Source organism: Thermobia domestica, chromosome 15 (genome assembly GCF_964235325.1).
Source record: "Thermobia domestica chromosome 15, izTheDome1.hap1.1, whole genome shotgun sequence".
Lineage (NCBI taxonomy): Eukaryota > Metazoa > Arthropoda > Insecta > Zygentoma > Lepismatidae > Thermobia > Thermobia domestica.
In genome coordinates, this window is record NC_137468.1 from 24,455,540 (window position 1) to 24,482,745 (window position 27,206).

At 35.3% G+C, this 27,206-nt stretch overlaps 1 protein-coding gene across 5 annotated transcripts in view; it reads left to right on the forward strand.

Annotated features, from left to right (window-relative positions):
- The window catches only part of Ubr3 (Ubr3 ubiquitin ligase), a 175,633-nt gene that overhangs the window by 140,433 nt on the left and 7,994 nt on the right, over nt 1-27,206 (forward strand). For all 5 annotated transcript variants that reach the window (XM_081741424.1, XM_081741427.1, XM_081741428.1 and 2 more), the window contains 8 exons: nt 3,727-4,144; nt 7,164-7,303; nt 8,181-8,330; nt 8,880-9,025; nt 9,506-9,668; nt 12,103-12,334; nt 14,522-14,728; nt 17,475-18,085. In XM_081741424.1, coding sequence (XP_081597550.1) covers nt 3,727-4,144; nt 7,164-7,303; nt 8,181-8,330; nt 8,880-9,025; nt 9,506-9,668; nt 12,103-12,334; nt 14,522-14,728; nt 17,475-18,085 — 2,067 coding nt within the window. The remainder of the gene's footprint in view (nt 1-3,726; nt 4,145-7,163; nt 7,304-8,180; nt 8,331-8,879; nt 9,026-9,505; nt 9,669-12,102; nt 12,335-14,521; nt 14,729-17,474; nt 18,086-27,206) is intronic.

Here is a 27,206-nt window from a genome sequence, read left to right on the forward strand (position 1 = left end):
ACATTCGCTTTTCTTACGCTTTCCCAAAGATTTGTTCGTTGATGCTCGATGCGATCCTCTTTCAAATTATTGAATAATTCATGTCCTTTTTCAGTCATTGCACAACAATTATTCTCAATAGTTTTATTGAAAACTGCCTTTGTATGGACATTTATGAGTTCATTGCCATCGTACGTCACTGGATTAGTGGAATTTCACACTGCTGTATAGACTTGTCTCAGATCATTCTGTTGTCTTTTCGATCTGGAAACTGAAAGCTGATGATGCTCTTTTTTATAGTCACTTTTCATCCCCAACATAGTTTAGCTTCATCAGATACTCTAGCAAGTTCAGGGGCAATCAAGAAAAATCTTTCTACTGCGTTTTTTTCTGAGTTATATTTTTGATGCCTCCCAAAACTTTCATACTCCTGTTTTCGTGTTCAAGTGCTTCGTCGGATCCCAAAGCACAAAATGGTATGGCTGATTTATTAACTACCCAATTTCCTTTTAGGAACTCAGCCCATACATCTGGATGCATCAGTTTTACCTGCTTCATTTAAAGCAAGTACCAAGATATCATGCTTGAATAGTTGGTCATGTCAAGAGCAAAGAAATACTTCACAAATTTTTCTAGTACCTTAAGATGAAGCAACCGATAACCAGTTCTTACAGATCGTATGAAGAGAATCATAAGATTCACCATTTCTATGTACTGCCACATAACCTTGAATGTCGGACTTTCATGCTACTTAGCAGCTGCAAATTCTCTCATCTTGGAAAGAATATGAAAACGAGCCAATGCGTGTGCCGTATTTTCGTGACTTTTCTTCACTAATTCGTTTTTCGAAAGCTGCAAACTTATTATGATGTTATTAATTTCCTGTTCAATCTCTGCTTTACTTTCCACATGCATTTCGAAAAACATATCAGAGAAAAATTTGAAAAGAACCGTTCTCAATGCTATGTGATCATCCACAGCCCTCCTCACATATTTGCCAGCAATAATTTTAGAAATTACGTTCTCATCGTAAAGTTCTTTCAAAAATGTCTCAAGTCCAGTTACATCCACAAAAGAACCGATACTTCGTAGCATAGTCATTAGTATATGAAGCTCGCCGGGTCGTAAGATGCATTTCTTCGATTCCTCTTTCTTCGCCATTAATAGTTTCAAAGTAGGTCTGTACAAACCAACATCAAGTGTAACAATTGTCTTTGAATTTGGACCCATAGCTGACGTTGAAACATCTTCAAGTCTTTTCATAAACGTAAGCTGAGTTGAAGCATTGGTCGGACTGCTATCAATCAAAGGTAGTCGACAAACTCTCGTTTTGGGCATGATCTTGTTAAGAATCAAATTGGTCCCTTGCCCCCCTCCCGGTCCCCTGCCACGGTTTTCGGCTTGCCACCTGGTACCACATGATTAGGTACCTTCTAGTGAAGGCATTCCCTCAACCCGTAAAGATCCTTCACACAAAATTCACGAACTTACAAATGTAGGTTTCGCCTAATTTTACTAGCCCTATATTAAAAGCTATAAGGTATACACATATTGTAACATAAACTAGTCTAGCTCCGTTAGTTTTAAAGATACAGAAATGACATATACCTCGTTGGAAAGCCCTTACATGGACCCATAACATTTGTTTCAAGGTGATTTCGCCTATCTGTGGCAATTTACGAGTTATTTCCGTTTGAATATAAAGAAAAGAAATAAATAATACCGAATTTTGGGATTTAAGGGCGCCATATTTGAAATATGGCGTCGCTATTGCACCAAATTGTTCTAAAATGGAATGTTTGATGTGTCATTTACATATTTGCACAACTTTCAAGGTTCTAATATAAAAGTTGTAGAAGTTATAGCACTTTAAAGCCAGAGAGACAACTGTCACTGGCGGCCATTTTGTTTTCCCTCCTCCCGGTCCCCTGCCACGGTTTTCGGCTTGCCACCTGGTACCACATGATTAGGTACCTCCTAATGAAGATATTCCACCTACCCGCAACATCCCTTCATTCAAAATCCCACGGACTTACAAATGCGCCTGGACTATAAATATTTGTTACAGCCTAAATTTTCAGTGGGAACCTCAATCTTCGTCAGGAACTTATTTGTTTACATAAACGCACAGTGCTGTTTCTGTTACATCTCATAGCTTCCGTTGTATAAAAAAAAAAAATCATTTCAGGTATGGTTGAACTTACCTCGTAATGTCCAGAAAAGAAAATACATAATCATATGAAGGTGGATAGTTCGTAGCACATATAATGGCATCAACGGTGCGAGCTCATGTGATTCGGATTCCATGTTAATTAGTAGGCCCCATCTCATATAGCTCCATCTCGCTGCTGAAATGGACGTTAAACTCAAAATCAACTCGTAATAGCTTTAAACGCGCTAATGTTCCTATTCCAGTCACTTATTCGGGGTTCAATTGTATTGTGGAAAATAAAATTGTCAGTCCAACTATGCCTGCCGGCAACATGCTGAAGAACAAAATAATAATAATAAACCTTAATAAATAGTCTTATCTTACATATAAAAATAATTGAATGTCCGGTACACAAATCCACTTCGTTGGCTTGTCATACTTCTAAATAACTGTATTGAAGAGATCGAAGCTACTTAGAAAAAATGAAATCTTTGAGTTTTACGTCCCACGGTTATGCCGGTTAGGCTAAAGGAGACGGTGATTATGAGAAATGAATGAAATGGTGGAATGAAGAAAGTGGGAGGAAACGGGAGAACCCCGAGAAAACCCACGCACACGGTGTTTGTCCACCACAAAGTTCACTTGGCGGGGGTGGGGATCGAACCCGGGACCCCAAGCACCAGAGGTGAACGCTCTACCACTGAGCCACCGCGGCCCCCGAAGCTACTTAGAATGGTTTAGTGCATATCCTAAAGAGGAAGGGAAGGGGATTCAAAGATAAGAGGTGATTTAAAATTTAAGCTAAAATAAGAGTATATCTAACGAACTCCGTATTTTAGGAAAATGAAACTCGATGTGTAAGCTCAGTTTTAAACGCAAGTGGAGATACACATGAGTCTTCCCCCCCCCCCCCTAAATGTAAGACACTCCTAAGGTGGTAAGAAAGGATAACATGTAACAATAATCGAGAACGACCGATATTAGTGTCAAATCCAGAGTTTTCGGGGTCGCTGAGTTACACTCTAGATACCGATTAAGTCCAAATTCAATCCCGATCGAAATAGAGGGTGAAACATAAATGTCCAAAATTATCGAGATTAGTGTCGAATTCGTAGTTTTCGGAATCGCTAAGCTAGTGGTGACAGTCCCAGTGACTTTCAAGCCAAAGTTTTGGCAAGAAGTGCACGCCAGCAGGGCGAGGAATTGACGGCCTTTATTCTACTGAATTATTTATGCCGTTTTTCTTATTGTAGTCAGTTTTCTATTTTCAGATATTGGACATAAACATTATATTCTCCATGCGAAGTCTGCCACTTCTGCTAGTAATAAATAAAGTTGCTTTAAAGTTTCTATTCCTACTTCTAACTTTTTGATTTGCTATCATCCCTTGAACTGTGGCCCTCTTGATGCGGTGATCCACTACCCATGTTTAACCTATTTGAATCCGTTCATAATTTTATCAGATATATTGGTGTACTGTGTCTTCTTTAATGGGAAGGTGAATATTCCTATTAAGAAGTTAGGTATTAAGAGACATTCCTGACTTAAATTTAATAACCTTATAGTTGTTTCCTTATGTATTTATTTTCTTGTAGGTGAGCAATTACCCTGCAAAGCCTGCTCGCTATGTTTCCAATCCGCAAACTGTGGAAGTAAATGAAAGCATAATCTCGCTGTTGCTGAAGCTTCATTCCCATCTTTCTGGTGTTCCGGACAGCTTTAACTTGGAGGAAGGAGAGAGTAGCAGCGATTGTCGAGTAGGCGATGGACCCTTCTTTGTGGAGAAACTATTGAATAAAATCGCCTCATTGGATCCCTTGTGTAAAGATAGTATAATAGACACGAAGAACCGGCTGTGGCCTAAAAAACAGGAGGAAGGAGAGGAAGAGAAGAAGGAGAGAGAAGCTAAGGAAAGAGAGGAAAGAAGAAGAAAAGCCAAAGAGAGACAGCAAAAACTCATGGCTGAGTTTGCGTCCAAACAGAAACAGTTCATGGAAAAGGCTATGGAGACAGGTAAGTGGAAATAAATAAATAAATAGTTATACAACATTATTAACATGTAGCGGGACAAAGATGTTCAAAGATAGTACTATGCCAACCGATAGGCCTCAAAATTGTATGGGTGAAAGTAAATTCTTATGCATGATTTTCAAGAAAATCGAGAGAAACTAATTTTTTTGTAAACCTCAAATTGAATGGTAGGATACCCACGACACTAATAAGATAAACTGAATTGAAATATACACTTAATTAAGTTTTTCTTTATGACACTAGCAAGACGACAGGATGTAGCATGGTTAGTGAGATATATCCTAAAATTGTCAGTAACTCTTAAACTTTAATTTGTGTTTATCATTAATATTGTTCAAAGATAAGATATTTATTTATGAATATAATTTCAGATACAGTGAACGCCAGTTTACACTGAAATATGTAATATCTGTGGAATAACAACATAATCCATCCAATAAAAATAATCTTAAGTGTCCTTTTTTCGTGCCAAATTTCAATAATTTTAATTTCAACATAAATGATAGCGGTTAGCGTTTTTGCTTCACAATCTGGAGATTTTGGGTTCGAATTGGGTTGCCATTCCTTCTAAGTAAGGTTTTACCGGATATTTCCTAAGTTCTGCTATACGAATGCTGGAATGGTATCTTTAAATATAAACCCCGGCTGACTTCTTTTCCCACTGTTGTAGATAATTGTTGTTAATTGAGATTGCATTGTAAATTGGCTTCGAAGGCTGTGTCTGGAAGTTTGTTAAACGAGTACTACTTTGCTTTAAGCCATATTTGTGACACTTTTTTTTTTTTTTTTTTTTTTTTTTGTTTTGTTTAAAAAGATGAGAACAACATGTAATAGGACACAGTCCCTCTTAACTGTGTCGGTGGCTATCAAAACTGTTTTCGAATCTTAGTTGATACTTATATTTTACTTTCTGTAATATGCATAATTGAGTCTAGGCAAACTAAAAATACAGCCTCTCCAATTCTTTGCGAAAAAATACAGTTAATATACTCTTAATCTATCCCATGTGGCCATTAGAAAGTACGAGGGGGACTTCGAAAATAAGTTTCCCCAGGCGAATGTGGAAGAGGTGGAGATGCAAGACCAAAAAAAGCATGTGTAATTTAATTTCTCCACATAAATACCATGTACATTGAGACATGTGTCATACCAGTCAGTAAATTTCGAAAACCCTAAAACTATCTATCTCTGTGGCTTATGGAACCCGGAGGTTCAACGCCGCCATCACAAAAGCTCTCCACTAGCCAACTGGATCCGGTTTCTACTTCGTATTCCAATCTCTGCGAGATCCATCTTAATATTGTCCTCCCATCTGCGCCTAGCTGTTCGTAATGGTCGTTTTCCGATTTGTCTTCCAGTCAAGACTTTGAAAGCGTTTCTGCTTTCTTCCATCCTAGCTACATGACCTGCCCACCTAAGCCTCCTAGATTTGATGACACTAACAATGTTTGGTAAACTTTATAAAATTATGTAGTTCCTCGTTATGAAATTTTTGCCATTTCCTATTCCCGTTCCTCGTGGATCCGAATATTCGTCTCAGGATCTTGTTCTCAAGTACTTTCAGTCTATGTTCTTCCCTCAGAGTAAGCGACCATGTTTCGTAACCGTACAGAACAACAGGCATGATTATCGTTTTATATATTTTAAGCTTCAAATTCCTCAACAGAATTCGCGTCAAGCGATTTTGAACTGAATAATAACACAAATTCCCTGCGTTTAGTCCACATTTAATTTCTTCGTGAATATGATTTTCGTCTGTTAATATTGATCCTAGATATTTGAAAGTATCGACTTTATCAAAAGTATTATCTAATATTTTAACGCATCCATAATTTTGCCGTATTACGGTCCCGACGCACTTCCTTGTATATAGTTTTCTGTGCATTTACTTCTAAACCCATGTCCCTGCAAGTGTTTAATAAGATCTCTGCATTTGTTTCTATTGTTCTCGTATTATCCGCTATTAAATTTACATCATCAGCATATGCCATTACCTGGTGAATACCGTTCAACTCTAGGCCCTGGTTGCTATCTTTGATTGTCCTTATAGGGTATTCCAGAAGAAAGTTGAATAATAATGGCGACAACGCATCTCCTTGCTTCAGGCCAGTTTCGACGTGAGAGCTCGTGGACAAAAATTTTCCTACCCGGACTTTACTTTAGGATTCATTTAACCATATCTTAATTAATTAGCTTTCTCGGTATTCCAAGTTCTGTAAGAACGTTGTATAGTGTTTATCTCCTAACCGAGTCGTAAGCCTTTCTAAAATCAATAAATAGTTGATGTACCGAGGTATTGTATTCCCACTTCTTTTCGAGTATTTGGCGAATGGCAAATATTTGGTCGATAGTTGATCGATTTCATCTAAATCAGCACTGCTAATCTCCAAAAATTTAATCTGCGTATGGGGTCAATCTTGCTAATAGAATATTTGAAAGGATTTTATGGGATGTTGACAGAAGGGAAACGACTCCGAAAACCCTTCGAGGATAAATTTAGGGTTCTGCATACGGAAGAAGTGTCGAACAGCTTCTGAAACTCCAGCATTGCTTCCAAAGCGCCTGCCGCCGAGAGTCGTCTTCAAAATCGGAAACAGATGGAAGCCACTGGGTGCGAGATCAGGACTGTATGGTAGATGGGCAAGGCACTCTCACCCAAGAGTTGCAATATGGTTTTGCGTTGCCGTCGCTAAGTGTGGTCTCGCATGGTCATCCAACAACAGAACACCAGGTGGTTATGGATTTCTGTTTCCATCTGCAGGATCGCGGGCGAACGGTACCTACTTGTGTCTGGGTGTGTTGCGCGTGCAACTGCTGTCTTGTTTTCCCCGTTGTTGTTCGCTTACCTGGGGAAAACATATTTTCGGACTCCCCCTCGTAAATATATAGCACACTCAGAAATAGACACCAAAGATAAACCAATAAATACACATCTTCAGGTCGTAACGAATTCAAAATATATATATATTGGAATGACTGTTCTATTATATTTCTGTTTCAGACGAAGAGGGTAAAAGTGGTTTGGATCAGAATGACGATGAAAGCATGATAGCAAGTAAGAAAGAATACGACTGCGTTATATGTAACCAAACAACTCCCAGTACAGAAGAAAAACCCATGGGATTGGTGGTTCTTCTGCAGGTACGTTTAATTATTTTTTTTCTTTCTTTCTTTCAGATACACATTTTTCTCTCTCTTTTTCCGTTACTTTTAATTAGTAATTTCATGCGCTAGAATGACGTGTAAGAAATTGCTGTGGGCAGTATTATAGTATTCTTAAGTAAGTTTGTGTGGAATATTTCTTATTGAATTAGATATTGTTTCAGTATATATATACATTGCGGGAAGAGGTGAAATAAAAATAAAATGACAGTAGAAATACGTGTTATTGATACCAGATTTCTGTCATTTTGGGGAATTGTAATTCTATTCCGTTGCTCTCTAAAGTGACTTTCATACGGTGCCATATCAAGGATGGAGTAAATGGGTCATTCTCTCTGGGCGAGCATACTCAAGAAAGCACCAAAACAAAGAATATTTTATATTTGAATTTGTCATTTTATCTTTTATTTCCACTGATATAGCGGTGAAGTGAGTACTTCGTGTTGAAAATCGGAATTCGAATAATTATGTTCATATATTTTTAAAATCAAAACTATTCTATCTAAAAACGGCATACAATGTAAACCTCTCTGATAAAATATCTTTACACTCTTCACTTTAGTCAACCTATTTGTATGTAGATTTGATCAAAGAAAGGGATATATATTTTATGCTCTTAGCATTTGTTACATTTGATATTCATTGTTGCTTAGCATAAATTTCACAATTTCTAGTCAGTGTATTTGGTACTCTTCACAGCCTTGTTGTGTTTATAGGAGTACTGTAGTTAGTATGCAAGATAAATTTGAATTGAGAAAATATATTAAACGCAGAGCTTGGAACATTTATTTCAGTGGTTAGTTGTATTATTGTTACAATATGATGTAATGCATGTTTAAACTAATAATCCACACAGGCTTCGAGCGTGCTGGGTCATAAAAGGAGATCGTCCGAAAGTCCTGTTCTTCCAACTAATGACGATGAGAAGCAGAATCTACGTAGGGATGACAGTATGGCGAGTGAGTTCGATCGACGGATAGAGGAACTGGATAGACAGTTTGAAAACGTATGTACATGTCTCCTTTATGATGATTTATAAATACTGATTTAAACTAACTATACTTGTGTATTACCTTTTATCGTAATAGTCAGAGTTCACGTAAGAAAACTTGCATAATCTGAACGTAATAGTAGATAGAGTGGAAATCAACCTAGTCTTCGGCATACGTTTCGGTGTGCTAATGTTATTATGCTATCAGTCTGACACATTGTGTAGCGTAGTCGTTATCGCACCATCACGGAAAGCTAGACACCTGAGTTCGATTTCCAAGCAAGACAAGACTTTTTGTACTCCATTTTGGTTTCTAAACTATAGACCTTTGTTGCATTGTTAAGCATTTCAATGAAAATTTGCTTCAGTGGCTTAAATCTTTGATATGGTTTTACTTCTGAACCAGTGTCTTGACAATACTTTACAACATGGATGTTTTGCTACTATAAAGTGAAGGACAAAAAATTACTTCGAACATTTATAATCTTCTAAGGTAAACATTTCAGTAATCCGTTTGAAGTTGGTTATTACATAAACAGTAACTAATTAATTGTATCTTTTTAGGCTTCGTGGCTGTTATCGGTAAATTTAGGATGGGAAGGTGGCATCCACGTACAGACGTGCGGCCATCATCTACATCTAGATTGTCTTAAATCGTATTTACATTCACTAAGGAGCCAACAGAGGCAACAAAATCTGGCTGTAGACAGGTATGGACCCTTACTCATTTATTCATGATTTTATTTACCTGGAATTGTCAAATTGATTTTCCACTTCATTTTTCCAAGCAGACTGCCTTAGTTAAATGTATTTTGCATTCATATATACATTTAGTGAGAATACGATATTTGAGCAATTCCGACTAAGGCTATATGTTTTAATTACGTCAAAATAATAAAAATATGTGATATTGAAAATCTTTAAGATCATTTATTCTGTGAGCAGGGATGAAAATTTAAAATGGGACACACATTTTTTATTCTCAGTTTGCTTACATTATATCTCTGTCAATTAGGATGACTAATTCAGACTTTGAAAATGGATGTCTTAAATGAAGGTGGTGTGATTCCAAACCATAATTCGTAATACTGTTCATTCTAAACAATTTACTAAAAACGATTAATTGTATTTCTTGCAATGTAGTCTTTTCGAAAGATGTCTGAGGGACCAACGAACTATTTTTTTTGCAGGGGAGAATACTGGTGTCCGCTATGCCGTCAGTTAGCGAATTCCGTTCTTCCATTGTCACCTCAACTAGGAGAATGTGCTGTGGTAGCTAGATCGAGGCCAAGTAGTACGGCTACTATTGTTGCTGAATTGGCCAATCTTCTTACGGAAAATCCTTTAAATACTGTAAGTAAAGACAAATAATAATGTTTGATGTGTTATCAAAAAATTAAATATAACTTAAGTGTGTCCTGGATACGTTCTTTTTTGGATCAAAAGATCCAATATATTTCAATCAAAAAAATTTCTTGTACACCTTATATCTGAAGAACTACATACAGTGTAGCCAAACTCAAGCTGTCACTTAACTCAGTATGATGTGTTTATTCCGTAGAAAATTCGAAAACTCGATTTAGGAGCTGTTCAAAAATTTTGTGGCCCCTGATCCAAGATCCAATATATTTCAATCAACAGAACTTTTCTTGTTTTAATTGTATTTCGTCCACTTTTTTGGCCTGTCCACTTTTCCGAGCCGAGCTGGCTAGGGAAGGATATAAGGAGTGTATACCATAACATAAATTTACTATACACATACAAGAAAATCTTTCCTTAATACAGACAGAGTAATTGATACTAATCTTCGTATGAAATCATAAGTAAAGTAAGTTTAAAATACATAATAGTAACACATTGCTGTATGTATATTTTCCTTTTTTCCACTTATCGTGAGAATACTTTATGGAGAAAGTCACTCAGTCTTCATTTCATCAGAAAGTTAGTTGACAGTTGGTAGAAAATGCCTGAAAAATCTGTACTGGTGAAATCAAGAAGTCTTACCACAATAAACACAAGAGATAGCATGTTTTGAAACTTCGCTTTTGCAAGTATATTTCTTGTATTGAGACATTTAGTTTTGTTAATTAACAATGAATATAACTGATTCTTTTTCATGTCAATTGAAAATTAACAATATGTATAACCAACTCTGCTCAAAAAAGTCCACAAGTCAAACAGTGGATGGAAGATTCCAATAAAAACAGACCAGGACACATACAACATTAAATTTCTTGACAATGTTGTATGTTTATTATTTCTAAATAGTTTATAGTTGGTAGTGGATCAATCATATCAAAACAATCGTAATTTATGCTAATGAATTCTGAATGTATTGTGCATATACACCAGTGGAAATGAATTAAGAACACCTAGTAGTAATTCATGGATCTGCTTCAAATTGATTCACAAAAATGGTAATGTTAATAGGAGTGATCTCAACATCGCGTCCATGACCCATCCCGAACATGTTGTGCAGGATGTTCAAAAAATACACTGCTCACCTTAATAGGACATGTAAATACCTGCAGCAAATGTTCAAAACGGCTATGTACAGTTGTCGAATGTCTGTGGTGTGATATCCCACACTCGGTGTAGATCTTGGAGTAGCTAAGCGATAGTCGTTGCCTGAGCTCAGTTGGCGGTCAGATGCTGTCATACTATGCCTCGCCAAACATGTTGGATAGATTTAGCTCCATAGACTAAGTAGGCCAGGGTATAAGACATATACCGAGTAAAGCATGCTGGATTACTTTGCGAGTGGGGAGATGCGTTACTATGTTGAGATATGAGTTCCCACAAAGGGTCCAAATAAGGTCATTGTGATGTGCTTCCATTGTTTGTTCTGTTTTTATCGAAACCGACTTCGGTTTCTTAGAAAAACCGGTTCTGCTCATCACCAAATTCGGTAGTTTTCTCGAACAGTTTCGGGTTTAGCTGAAACCAGTGTGATTTTCGACGAAGCCGTATTTTGTCCTTGTAGTACTCACTTTCAAATTAACGAAGAAGCAAAAAGATTGTAGAAAACCGAACCGGATTTAAAACCAAAACCGGTTTCAGTTAAAAAAATAAAACCAGTTCTAAAATGAGACCGATTTTTGATAGAAAACCTAACTCGTTTTGATATTTTGTTTGTTTGTTTGTTTGTTTAGAAAACTGTTTTGGCTTTTCTAAAAAGCGAAAAACCAGTTTTATTCTCACAACTAATGTATACAAATAAATATGTTACCAATTTACACGCTGGAACATATGATGCATTCTTTTAATTCAGGTCTCTTGAAGGGAAAATAGTGCAATGTTTTTTATCCGCCAACTGTACAGAGTTCAAAGTCCGGTGTAGTTCAGAGTTTACGTCCATCAGAACCTCTGTGCTAGGTAATAGTTAGTTTAAGGTAGATGGGCGGTATGGTTATTCATTGATAATTGCTGTTTGCTACTTGTACATAAGTTCCTCGTACACATAAATAGCTATATACTCTTATATTCACACATATAGCTGGATGGTGTCTAATAGGAATCCATATATGTTTTATGGTGTGTGGTTCATGTGATTCCATCTTCGATTCTTAGTTGAATATATCGACATAGCATTGTGACGCAATTAGCATACTACATAAACTAACAGATAGCAAATTTTGATCCAGGAGTTGATCTGAAGGTTGTGTAGTGATCATACATTACTCAGGTGAAGGTGTTCCCATCTGGCCTGCCATATTCATTCCTGGACTTACAGTACTAGGGAGTTTATTATTATAATATACTAACCCATGTCTATTTTGTTTTGTAGACCTCATCGAACCTTGTGGAAGCCATGAGAAAATCCATGGAAGATATGACGAATATCACTATCTTCAAATACAAACAGAAGAGCTCGATACGTAGTCCACAGAGCATTTTCCTGTTCGTCTGCTCAATTGCACGCACTAACCTAGAAGTAGAAATAGTGCAACGTGGAGGATCCCTCTGCATGCCTCAATCAGAAAATGCGGCCGCACTCACGCCAAAGCGATCATGTATTGGTAAGTGTATCAATCAGTATAATGTTTCATAAGACATTTGAAGTCTCTTTTTATGCCATTAGATCAACTTTTTATAAGGTTGTTTTATTCAAGATAATCAGTTGACTACTTACAATTACATAGATATTCTGTATCTGTCTATATATATAATATGAACTCCAGCAACTACCTATTAATGAAGGAAGGAATCAAAATATATCAGGAGAATGGAAGAATTATCAAATCAGCTTCAGTTGTCCACCATTTGCAAATACAAATAGTCAGTATTACCAAATGTAGGAACTGAAATTAGTACTATTGAGTAGTAAGAAAATTCGAGATTTCTTCGGACTTACGCTATCTAATTAAGAGCGATATAGAAGCAAGAAAGAAAATTTATTTCTGTATATAATGTAATTCCATTGTTTATCAAGCTTGCGTTTGTCCAGATTTAATTTTGGATACTGTGATCTAATAAAATGCGAAGAAAGAAACCTGATTAATTTGTACTACTAAATAGTGCTAATTTCAGTTACTGCGTTTGCCAACACTGACTATTTATAATAACTGAAGAAGTTTGTTTGATAGGTAATTCTTCCGTTTTCGCCAGTGGTGTGCATCTATACGTAAAAATCGATAATCTACACTTACACGTAAACAACGTGTATACTATGTAATCTAGGTAGACAATACATAATCAATCTGATATTCGAATTGAAAGTTTTTCAACAAAATGAAAGTCTTTATAGGTGAAAAAGAGGAAAACCATGGTTTAAGGTTAGAAAGTGAGATTAGAAATAATTTCTCTTTAAAAGGGAAGTGAAACAGACTCGTAATTTTTCTATGGAACGTGTTAATATGCGTATAACTCCAAATAAATAGGCGTAATACGTAAATAATATGACGATGTTTATAGTGTTAGGTCTACTAAATGTTTGAACCCTGCAATATGCTACTATAAAAGGAGCGTTACTTTTTATTTTCCAACGTATTGGAAATAAATATCAGTTCGTAGTAAACTGTCATGTGATTGTTGATACTTGTAGAAAGTGATATTGGGAATATGTAATAATATTTGATTCTTAGTTATAATAGTAAATCTTCTATTAGTTTTGAAAAGACCAGTACAAAGGACATTTCTTTGAAATAATAAAATTAGAACAGTCTTCCAGTAATAAGTTTTTCTTCGCATTACATCACCTGCAAGAACTATTAAGTGTTTCGGAAATATAATTTACAATTTCTGATTAATATTATTTATTTCACTGTTGTATCGGATTAGGAGTTAGATTTCTGGGCTGTCGGCATCTATAGCCGTCACTTATATGAGAGATGACATCCCAGTTCGACCCAGTGTCCCTGACGGGAATGGAACCCGAGACCACTGTTGTATCGAATTCTGGTGCATTTTCCGAGATCCATGCAGATTGAGAATTTCGTAACATTCCGGGTAGTGTTTTACTCTGAAGGAGCGAAGGCAGGCGAGCACTACAATTCTTGTTTTGTAACTGTGACTTACTGAACGTTTGGTAAGCTTATTTGTTTTCCATAGTGAAGTACTAAATTTCACCGTAAAATTTTCAAATCTGTGCAAACTAATTCCCAAATTGCCTTACTTAAGATTTTTTTTTTTTTTTTTTTTTAAGTGTACGAGAAAATAACATGAATTATATTCTACATAATCTACATGGAAAAAGTATGGCGTAAACTACATATTGATTGCAGTAGAAACATTGTAGACGTAAAAATTGTAGTCTACGGCACATCACTGGCTTTTTGATTTTGATTCCTTCCTTTATGAACAGTTGCTGAAATGAATAGTAGATGTCTTTAGTTATAATGATAATATTATAGAAGAGACATACAGAATTTAGTTATAAGCACTCAGGTAATTATTTTGAATTCAGTGACCTGATGACGTTTGTAGCAAGGTGAATGAGAAATGAAATACGTAGTGAAAAGAAAATAACACATCACTAATTCAGAAGGTATTACTGTGCATTGCTTAACGTTTTAACCAGCTCAATAATTCTCGATAAATTGTACTAGTTGATGGTTTTCGGGGACTGTACGATACATTAAATGATTCCTTGTACAATTTTGCAAACTGATAATGGAGTTCTGTTTACATGTATTTCACTATTCGGTAGGATGCAAATTCTGTATTACAACATGTTACTATTTGTAAAAATTCCTCTTTCGTTTCAGTCCCCCTGCTGCATGTGTTAGCAATGCATGCGAGGATGTTAGCCCATTGGCCTGCGTGGCAGTTGTGGCAGAGTTTGGCAGGTGTGAAAGGAGCAGGCGGAGCCATGGCTTTGACGCCCTATGAACGAGAAGTTCCTTTGTTACTCAGAGACCCTTCAGCTCTTCTCACTCAGTTTATCTTGCTAATGCCACTTACTCTGGAACAAAGTAAGTACAATTATGCTCTTTCGTTAAAAGCTCTGAATTAAAAATAAATACGTCGACGATAAAGAAAAACTATATTTAAATTGGACAGTTAATTCCAAAAATTATTAGCAAAACAAAATCCAGAGAACGGATGATTATTAGGGGAGGGAGTGCGTCACACTAACACTTAATAATAAATAGTAATTCTAATCGATGTAGATACCTGCACAATCACTAGCGTGTAGACTTGTTTTCTGGTTTAAAATTATTGTTACGATTTAATTGCAACTTAAGAACAGTATTGTTTCAGTTTATTTTCATTTTTTAAAATTTATTTTATTTATTTATTTATTCTTAAAATGAACGGTGATGATACTGATCATGAACGTATCTTATTTATTATTAGGATAAATGTTGTAAATAGAGGCGTAGCCAAGGGGTGGGTTCTGAGAGGTCCAAACCTCCCCGAAATCCCAACTTCTCTCTAAATGTAGTATAATTTTATGTGTGATTTTTATAAATGTTAATATAATTTATCCTCATGTTGAATTTGGACCCCTCCCGAGATAGATTTCTGCCTACGTTCCTGGCTGTCGAGCACTAATATTTGTGTAACCGCATGTTAATTGAAAAAATAATGCATTTGTTAAACGTGACTAATTAGAGCATTTAATTAAGGATGGTTGTAATCTATGGTGTACAGCGAACCGAAAACTCGGGCTAAACAGTTATTTTCTATACTAAAAAGTATGCTTACTTTATGTTGTGTAAATGTTATTAAATTTTGCTAATAATTTTGGTTGGAATAGTCTTCAGTCTTTCTCTGCTCAAGTTTTTAATGTAGATTAAACACAAACCTATCACATCTCCTTGTGTGTCCTTTTTTCTTGCATTAAAGTGCATTCCAAAACTTTAATTATTTATTTGTTTATTTATTGTGCACCTATTTTGCTCCTACCATTTCGTATATTCTCGTCCATCTAATTTTCCAACATTCTTGTATAATACCACATTCCAGAAGCTTCTGTCCATATCTTATATTCATCCAAAGCCATACTCCACATAATATGCCTTTATCAGCCTTTTTCCTTACTTCTATGCTTATGCTTCCGGTTAGAAGCTTCTGTTTTTGTTTTTCTATTATGCCAGTATATTTATCCAGTAATATCATTTCAAGAACTTGTATATCTAACAAGTCAATATGAAATGCACAACAATTATAAAATCTTAACAAGAAAACAAAGTGTAATCACTGTCTAGTAAGACTTCTCTTTACCTAGTTTATCCGAAGCAGAAAGACATGTCATACATCATAACAGATGAAAGAAACAATAGAGTTCTTGAAATTATATCACTGGACACATATACAGGTATATCAGTTTTATTTTTATGTGTGTCAGACATTTTCCTTATTACATCTTGTACTTCTAAGTTGCTAAAAGAACGAAAAATACTAAAAGATAGATTTTCTCTTAAAAAACACTTACTTTAATACCCTATAATTCTTTTCTTTATGAGTTCATTTTCCTTTGCATTTCAGCCCTCTATGGGATCTTGAAAACGAGCTAGTTTTTTGCTAGCTGGAAAACACTAATTTGGTATCTTGTTCTATTTTCTTATCCTGTAAAAGGGAAAAGACCCAAGATTCCGAAAAACACTATATTTTTTAACAGTTTAAGCTGATATAGATTTCTGTATACTAAGAAAATTGAGAAAGTTCCATTAGATCAAGAAGGAATTTGTACCTAATTAAAAGAGACAAATATTGAATCAATTACAAGCGACAAAGAATCATTCAAAGTGATTTTTTAGTGAAAAGAATCCAAGTTAATCAACAAGAAGAAAATTATCTGATAAAACTACTGTGCATTGACACAATAACAGCCTTAAAGTGCTTTCGGAAGTACCTGGGGCAGGACAGGAAAACAGTACAGGATATCAAATTAGTATTTTCCAGTTAGCAGAAAATATGCTCGTGTTCAGGAAGGGGTTGAAATATAGATGAAAATGAAAGAAAAGGAATAGTTGCTGATACTAAGGTATCTTAGTTTATATATATAAATTTTTATATAGTTAATATAAAATGTACCCTATAGCATCTATTACTAATTATTTTTCCTCTTAAGTTACATCGCCTGATTTTTCACATTGTAGACCATGTCTTACAGCATAACCATGAGCTAAGATAATGTTTTCCTTCCACTATTTTCGGAACATTTATCCAGCGTTTCTCAAACGTTTTTCAATGGGGAACCGCTTTGATTAGTCAGAATGTTCTACGGAACATTCTACTAGTGTTTCTTTTGTAAGTTTTTTTTAAATAGCTTTGTTAATACTGTTACACTTACATTTTTATAAAGTGCATATTATTATTCCTTAATTTCACACTGGTATTAAGAGACGAAAATACATTTTTTTAAATAATTAAAGGTTACCAAGAATGTTTTATAATTATACATTTTATATACCTCTATAAAAGTTATTAGATTATTTTGTATAATCTTTAACTTAATGTATAATTGATACCTCTTTAAGATTCTCCACAATAGTTTGTCATATGCAGTTTTTTGTCTCATACCATAGTTGAGAAAGGCTGATTTATACGATTCTAATACTGTAGTTACGTTTATGTTCAAATATGTTAATACGTTTATTATGTGCGAATATGACTATATTTGGATAGATTCTTTATATTTTCATTAGTTGATTGTGTATTCAATATGAGTGAAATTTTTAAAATTAATTACGTTTGTAAATCTTTTTCCAGCTTACTTCACTTGTGTCATAAAAGTCCTCTACAACCTACTCTACATTCAAGTACTTTCTCAGTTGAGCTGCAAGATGACAGAAGAAAAGCGCGCCTTCTGGAGAGAACAAAGCCACCAAGTGAAGAACGTATCGACGCTCGAAGGCGCATTAGGAACGGTAATCGAACTGTTGGAACATAGTCAGTTATATCTAGAGGATGGCGATTACGGTGATGCGGATGCCGAGAAACGAATCCAATACCAGAGTAAACGGGAGATTGAAATGGAAATCCAGCAGCTTTGTCTTCCGTTCTTGAGGATCGCTGCGCTCCTTAGGCATCATTTATACAAGGAAGAACTTCCGGAAATACGGACAGAACAGAGTGAATTTGTGCGGTTGGTGTATTACCTGGAATTGGTGACGGAGGGAATGGACTGGCAAAAATTCAATGCAGCCGTAGCGTTGAATTGGGTGGAACAGCCAGAAGTGATAGTGAAAAACTGGTGTGATGAGTTTGTAGTGTTTGTGAATAGAAGTCAAGTAGCGGCTAGAAATCTCATAGACCAGCACGTAAGGTGGCAGCAACCCAGGCTACTTCGCTTACCGGACCTCTATGACAAAATTTTCCAGGTAATTTAAGTCTTCGAATGTGGTTTATTATTCAAATATGTGTGTAGTGTTTTTGTTTCTTTTATTATTCAGGGTTGCCACTTACCTGGAAAGCCACAGATTTTTTTTTTTTTTTTTTTTTTAATTTGCCAATGAGTCAAGAAGAATTTTCAATCATCCAACCATACTAACTCAGCAGGAGAGAGCTAGTAAATCTCAAACTGAGTGAGCTTATGATTTTCCGATATTGTGTGTGTAAGGTATTTTAATTTTATCAGCCATGTTGAAAATGCGTTCAAATTTGAATTAGGCCAATATTTCCCGAAGAGAAAGCAAGACACTGGAAAGAAACGAAAGAAGGGTATGCAAATAAGTAGCTTGTAAGTGAGGAAAATGTATCAGATCTGGGGGGAAGGGGATCATGAACTCTAGGGAGGAAATCCTTCCCTATCAAACCTCGAAACTCTTCACTGCCCATGAAGGAATTTCTTTTGTTAATATCACCAGAATTAATTCATCTACTATAATACATTCCTGACAGTTTCAATTAAACCAATTTCTCTGAAAGTTAACAATGAACATTGCTAAACTCAGGTACCATATTACAAGAGCAAATTTTTTTCGAGTATTCGGCGAATGGTAAACATTTGGTCTGTAGTTGATCGATTTCGTCTAAATCCGCACTGATAATCTCCAATAATTTCATCTGCGTATGAAGTCAATCTTGCTAATAGAATATTTGAAAGGATTTTATAGGATGTTGGCAGAAGAGAAATGCCTCGATAATTATTGCAGTCAGTTTTGTCGCCTTTCTTGTGAATTGGAACAGTGATTGATTCTTTCCACTCTTCTGGCAATTCTTCCTTGTTCCAGATAAGGAGAATGAGTTTGTGTATCTTGTTCCACAGTTGTTCGCCTCCAGCTAAAATTAACTCAGCCGGTATTTCATCTACACCCGGAGATTTGTGTTTCTTTAATTTCTTTATAGCGGTTTCTACTTCTATTTGGTTGGATTCTGGAATATACGGTTCTGCGGTGTATCTTCTTTTCTCCACGCACATTAGTTTTTGGCTGCATGTTAAGCAATTCGTCAAAGAAATCTTTCCATCTATTTAAGATGCTATCCGTATCAGTGAGAACTGTTCCTTCAGCTTTCTTTAATATATAAGCACGAGGTTGATAGCCTTTCTTAAATTCGCTGATCCCCTTATACATGTCCCGAATATTTTTATTTGTACTATTATCTTCAAGTTCCTTAATTTTAGCTTTCAAAAAATCGTGTTTCTTTGTTCTAAAAGTTTTGGAAGTTTGCCGCCTGATATCTGAGAAATTTTGTGTAATTTCATTTGGATTTTGTAACCAGCGTAATTTTGCCTGTTTTCTCTTCTCTACTAGTTTAATGCATTCCTGGTCGAACCATGGTTTGTTCCTACGTATTTCCGCGTGTCCCATTTTTTTTTTTTTTCTGAACTTTTAATGCTTACCATATCCATGCGCTAATAATTACTTACTTTGGAAGCTTACTAGGTTTTCCGTTATTATCAGGTCGTCTGAAAAAGTATTGAGCCTTTTGCGCACGAGATGGCGTTAGTGTCCCAGGTCTCAGGATATGAGTCACATCTGGTTAGGCCAAACGTCATGTTGACAGCTGATAGTTGAAGGTAATAGATGCAGAAAAAGTGTTTGAGTCTTTAGAGCCATACGGAAGATACTGCGCCGTGAAGCTAATGAACTTTCTGCAAAGTTGTGTTACATCTTACAAGTTCATTTTGATAAAGATGCAAATGTTACGCGGGCCCATGAAGAAATTTATGCAAAATGTGGACAAGATGCGTTTCCAAATGCATCGGACAAAAGATGGCTTAGTCACTTTAATTCTGGAAATTTCGATGTCCAATACTCTCCTCACAGTGGGTGACCAATCACAGAAAAAGATGGCATTCTAGTAAAAGTCGAGGGAGACTTACATGTAAACAGTCATAGCATTTCCATTCACGTAAACATCCATCACCAAATAGTGATAAACTACTTGAGAAAGCTGGTTACAAAAAGAACCTCAACGTATAGGTATCACATGATCTCTCTCGATACCATTTAATCGATCGAATTGTTACCTGCGAATCTCTACCGAAACGAAACGAACTCAAGCCATTTTTGAAGCGGTTAATCATAAATGATGAAAGTGGATAACCTGCGGCAATAATGTGCGTTAAAGATCGTGGGCGAGGAGAGGAGACTGTCCACATTCTGTGATAAAGCTCACATCGAGGTCCTGGAAAATCATGCTGTGCGTTTGGTGAGATTGAAAGGGCATCATACATCACGAGCAGCAATTGCTAGGCAGAACGATAGACTCGGACCTGTACTGTCGACAGTTTCCGCGAGTGTACCTAGCAATTAAACGAAAGAAAGAAATGACCGGAATTGGTCAACAGGAAGAGTGCTGTATACCATACTGGTAACGCAGACTCATACATCTTTAACGACTTTTTAGAAATTGATAGAACTTGTGGGGAGGTTTTAATGCATCTATCGTATAGCCCGGACCTGGCATCATCCGAATATACTGTGTTTCGGTCTTTCCAGAACTCCCTGTATGATGTTAAGTTAGTATAGCGACGGGATTATGGTGTTCCTGAAAAAATGGCAGTCATCCAACAAAATGACGCTTATGTAGCTTCATAATATTTTCAGATCACAATAAGTGTATTCTCAATATTGACTTCCAAAGACTCAACCTGATATTCTTATAAGTCATTTTGTAAGCTCCTCTCAGAATATAGATACACCTCTCAGATATAGAATATGGTTTAGGATCAAAAATCAAAATTGTCAATATTTAGTTACAGCCAATAATTTAATAAACTAAAAAGAAACCTGACAATACAACAATTGTGAAAGAATTCTTGTCAATCCGTAAGACACAAGAAGAAGAAACGTTACAAACAGTTGCAGTGCTATTTCTTAATATTTAACTATATGATTTAACTATTTATATGTTTTGAATAGTACTACAGCAAGTTCAAGCAATGTGCAATCATCTATATTTAATGTATGATTAACGTTTAATATAGATTTAAGATTATAACAGCAACTTCACAGTGTGTGTGTTATAAATGTGAAAAATTTCTACAAACTAGCACAAAATTACACAAGTCTTCATAAAAAATATTCTACATGAGTTTTTCAGAGCAACAATTTCCAAAGAGGATGATTGTAGTGCAAAGAATTGACATGATCATACTAAGAATATAGTGCAGAAGGAAATTCTGAGAAGTAAGAATATTACCAATGAGTTGTACTATGTGCTGAGAAAGATATCAGGGAACACTGAACATTACATTAAATATTAGACGCAATAAATAGTAGAGTACGTTTACAAATTATTATAGACATGTATCAGTTCATATTCTTAAACAGTTATTAAAATAATGAGAATTCGCCGATATAGAAAATCGACATTGGACAATATATTCTATATGAAATAAATATTAGAGAAAAGAGAGAATATAGTGGCACAGCTCACCGACTGTTCGTGGACGTGAGTGGTTCCTGCTATTCGGTTAGAAGTAACAGACTGTACAGTTTGTTGGAAGAATTCGGAATTTCCAAGCTCGCAAATTTGGTGTCTGCTAGTCTCACTGAAACAAGATACCTATACGAGGATAGCAAAACATGATTTATCCGGTTTTGGCTATTTTCTGATTTGTCGCCCCGGTAGTTAATCACATTAAGATCTATATACTGGAAAAAGTTGATAATGGCTTAATCAAAAATCCCTTATTTAGCAGTGTATATTTCGTTTTCACCAGTGAACTGAAAGTTTTTAAATATAATTCATAAGGTTAAAATTTGCTTGCTGCACAGTTGTGCGTGTCATGTTTTGCCATCCTGATATAGAAATGTAAATAGGAAAAGAACTGTCTGATTATTCCGGTATTTTTGTCAACTTGTAGCACAGAGGATGCGTTATTCCCATTACATTTCGAAGTTTTAGTCTAGAATACGCCAGTAAGAACATTAAAGACACCTATAGAAGATTACTATTGAATATGCTGGATTGGTTTTTTGTGTACGCTGACATTGAAAACCTCAGAGAGGATGACATTTTGTCAATTCACGAAAGTGTATATATACTTTGATTGGCATGTGAAAATTAGGATTAGATTTTTGGGCTTTCGGCATCTATGGCCATGTTAGCCCGTCACGTATAAGGAATGACTTCCCTCGGTGATCACACTGCCCGGAGAGTTGGGGTAGGGAATGGACAAACTAATTGTTACAAGTTTTTTAAATCTTGATTTTGTTTTACAGTTGCATCGCGTTTCTCGTGCGGTCCGCTTGTCTTTATGTAGTATAAGAAATCAATTGAACAAAACATAACAAAAGAAAATCACAGACTTCTTAAAGTAAATTTTTGTTTCTAAGCACAAATGTGGTTTCTTTTGTTTAGTAAACGTGTTTGTAAAACATAGTACCGTACCTCATTAAATATTGTAGACTCAATCGTATTTTTTTCAGATCTTCAAACAATACACACACATGTAAATAAGTGTGTGGTTTGTGTAATAATCTTGTGTGCTTTATCAGATATGCGCAGTATTTTCAATTTAGTGTCTTGGGAGCAGTTTGTGGTCTGAACTTTTAATTTTGAAACGTTTTTCTTTTAATTATAACGCTAAGTTTTTTCTTTTTAATTATAACACTAAACTTTTTTTTTTAACCATTATAGAGATGTTATAGAATTTAGAATCTAGGAAAGGGTGATTTCCGTTCTAACCGACTTCCTCGTTATCCGACGAGGGCCCGGTCTTGTGGCGATCGGTTAACAGAATTTACTATAATAATGTAGAAGTAAATAAATTAAAAATAAAAATCCTAAAAGAAAGTAAGAAGTAGGATAAATACTCATGTAACTATTTAATGTCAAAGTTGGTCGCTCAAGGAAGAAAACAGAAGAACTTTCGGAAGCAGAGTTTTAGCAAAACCTACCGTGACCGCACTTCATTTTATGTATTCGATTTTGACGAAAAAATATTTTCATTGCATGTTATATATTTTTTTTTTAATATAAAGTAATATTTTAGCATAGAATATAATTTATGTAGAGTTACCAATACGTAACTAAATGTAAAACCACAAGTGCGTCTAGGAATGTCTGTAGTATATGCGCGTCCACAAGAAAGCATACACACTGAAACTATGAAAATTGTGAGTAAAGTGCATTGACTGAGTCGCTGAATTGTAAGTAACTAAAATACTATTGGACACTACAATGAACACAACACAGAATTGAGGAAACGTAGTGGAATTGAAATAACCCAGTTTTCCTATATCGACATATAAGACGCATTCCATTTTTGGATTTATTTTCAGCGTTTTATTACACCAGAAAAAGTGTAATTAAAGCTAAGGGAAACGAATAAACAAATGAATTTAGAATGATACTTAATGCGGAGTTCGGCAGTAGCTATATTGAATATCATAATACGTAATAATCTAGGATGGGCACTTCATGTCACTCTTATGTGCAATATTCACAAAGTGATTGGGCGAAATCGGGAAGCTTAGAAGAACTACACGTTTAAGAAGATAAGTTGTTGAAATAATAATATTAATAGGTTCGTAGGAACATAAGTTGTAACAGTTCTGAGTAAATAGGTACGCACTAGATTTTATATATATTTTGTGACCAAAACTAGATCTAGGATGAGAAAGCGGACTTCAGAGACTTCAAAGAACAAACTTTTTTCATGTCTTCCTAAACATATTATAGAGGGAGGGGTCTTTAAATTCAAAGGATAAATTCAAAGTTCACTAATGAAAATCTAGTTCGAAGAAACAGTTGTGTTTGAAGCGTTCCTAGTCAGAACTAGAAAATACTCCAATACTGATCAAGGATCTGTAACAATTTTTACATACTCTCATTGACAACTTTTCAAAAACTCTCAGTGCCTTTAAATATTTTCTCTCTTTAAAATGTTAACATTTGCTGACGTTTATTTTCTCGTTACAATATTTTTCACCTTTTTCTTTGTCTTCTGTTTTCCATGCTAGAGTTTTGTGAAATTGTGTGTTTACCGTAGCTTAATAACGAGACAACAAAACAGCAAATCTATGTACTCCCTTCTCTGAAAGTGTCAACTGATTTTTTTCAATTTTAAGACTAATTATTATAGAAAGGTCATCTATAGCACACTAAAGGATGTCTAAGCTAGTTAGAACGAATTGACACTTGTTTTTAATAATTTATAAACGTTATTTATTTATTTATTTATTTATTTATTTATTTTAAACTACGTTCTGTGCTGTTTCCGTTGTTCTATAGTATCTTCCTCAGCAGATCCGGACAGCTCACCTCACTTGTTGAAATTTTATATTGCATTATTTTCTGTGCACAGTAGACAATAATGAGGTCAGAAACTTGTTAACCTGAAAGCGTAATTCCTTGCACTAGAATCCTCTTTTCTAAAGGTCTTATTTCTGTGAAAAACTTTTTTGCAAAAGACTTCTATGAAGACTTATGTCGTGCAAGTTCGCAGAAATCTTGCTTATCCCCTATTCGATTCAACCAGTCATGATCTTAAAGGATAGCCAGATACGACTTTTCCCGGTAGTGGTGTCAGAACAGAGTTAATGAAAAAAGGCCAATGAATCTGAAAGTCTTTACAAATAAATACATGGATGAATAGTGGAATTATCCCTTTTCTGGAGCATCGTACTCTCACTGGATAAAATTGTGAATGATTAAGAATGTAGAAGGGGGAAGGAAAAAGTTAATTTTAGTGATTAAATTAAAGAGCTTTGTCTTTCATGATGTTTTGAACTGCAACCCCTTGATTTTGAAAGTCTTGCTCGAAAAGAAAAGTATGAATTTATCACCAAGTAAGAGCAGGTAAAAGCCAGTGTTAAATTCAAACACTATCGTGATTTTTTTTAAAGTTTATTCCTCATAACATACGGCCTCTGCTAAAGTTTTTTATGCTTACAGACTCAAGTTTTGTGCAAAAAGATGACAAAAATATGTCACTTTTACTGTGAAAGTACTGAGCAAATTTGCGATACACTTAAAATTGCTTTCAATAAGTAAACAAGATATTTGGTATGTATTAACGAAAGGAGGTACAACCGATTTATTTTACACACCACAATCCTCTGTAGGTGCGAATTAAACAATTTACAATGAGTGAGAAAGTGGCTTGACTGGACCGGGACTCGAACCCGGGATGTCCGTCATACCGTGCCGATGCGTTAACCACTATGCCACCCGGTCCGTTTCCCAGAACAGCCAAACACTCTCACTCCTGCAGTCGGTGCTCTCCACTCAGAATAAGATATTTGTTAATTCAATCCAAACGATTTTATTGAGCTACGAATGTCCTTTCTTATTCACGTTTTCTAGTGTTCCCTCTGGAGACCACCTATATTCATCACCTGGAACATGAATCCTATCATTCTAAATTTCCTCTGGAGACCTGTAGGAAATTTAGAATGATAGGATTCATGTTCCAAACTAAGAAGAAAGGAAGAAAGAAACATTTCCAACTCGTTAGCAGGGTGAATGTAACTGTTTTAAATCCAGGATTAACTGTCGAATTTGATATTTACTGCTGGGCCATTCCATGTGAAATCAACAAATCAAGGTGGCTCATATGTTCTAGATTTTCTTCAAATTCTGTTCAAGTCTTGTGGTACCCAAACATAACACATCTGTAAAATTTTACAGCCCTACCTCAAAGGAAACTCCTGTAGGAGCCATTCTAATTTTTTTGTGTGTGCAAAAAACACCCAAGTCCACCTTTGTCTTAAAGCACTGAAACCGCTTTATCTCTGGAAATATAGCATCTGTTTTAAATGGATTTCACTAAAGCAATCTCAGAATTTGTAGCATTAAAACATCGTGGTAATGAACTGCCCAAGTGGGGTTAAGCATATGAATTTCATCAAAGAGAAAAAAGAAGAAAAAATACTCAAAATTTAGTAATTATTTCTGAAAGAGGCATATATATATATATATATATATATATATATATATATATAATAAAAAATTATGGTGTTTGTTGGTATGTTCAAGAAAACAAAAATATGACACAATGTAAGTTAAGGGCGGATATAGGCACGTTTTGCACAAAAGCCTCAAATTTTCGATGACTTTTCAGTTTTCCATGCTGAAAATGTTTATAATTGTCAAGACTGAGGTGATTTAATAAATGAATTGTGCCAGAAATTTGAAACTTCTAGTACCACTACTGAAAGGACTCAAATTCTGTCATTAGTTCAAAATCATGGACTATTATGAAAACTGTTGAAACATTTCAAACTACCGAGTATCTCGTTTGTAAAGCCCAGAAGATCAGAAAGGAGCATGATATTTTAGTCAATTCTGGTTCTAGAAAAGAACATATTTCTGCAAACATAATTTAGTCACAGAATTTTACAACAGTGATGAAGTGCCCTGAAATGCTGGATTCAGTGTCAGTGATGACCGATAACGGAAAAGATAAACGGAAAAAGAGATTTCTTTTATTGAACATAAATGAAATTTACAATTTTTTAAAAAGAAAACCGCAGTATTAAAATTAGCTTATCCAAGTTTTACCAACTTCAGCCCAAAGAATGTGTGAACGTTAATGAAAAAAGAAGCGACAATGCGTGCGTTGTGCCATTCATCAGAATCTGAAAATGCTATTGCATGCCATTCACTTTAATGGAAAGTACACAATCTCATCAGCAAGATAGTCTGTGATATTAAATCAGAAGATTGTATACTGCGGAAGTGCAGTAAGTGTCCTCTGTGCAGATACTCACCTACTACTTAGGCACATTAGAACTGGCTCACTCAGAAGATATACAGTATAAACAATGGATTCAAACTGACAATCAAAATGGAGACAATGATTAAAGATACAGATGACTTCATTGAAATTTTGGTAGGAAAGAAAATGACAAATTAGCGCAGCATCACTTCATAGCCAAATCCCAGAGCGACTACTTTAAACACACATACATAAAAGAGACTTTGGATGAGAAATCTTAATTATGGTTGATTTTGCTGAAAACTATTCCTGTATTATTCAAGATGAAGTTTAAGAAATGAAATGAAATGAAATCTTTGAGTTTTACGTCCCACAGTTATGCCGGT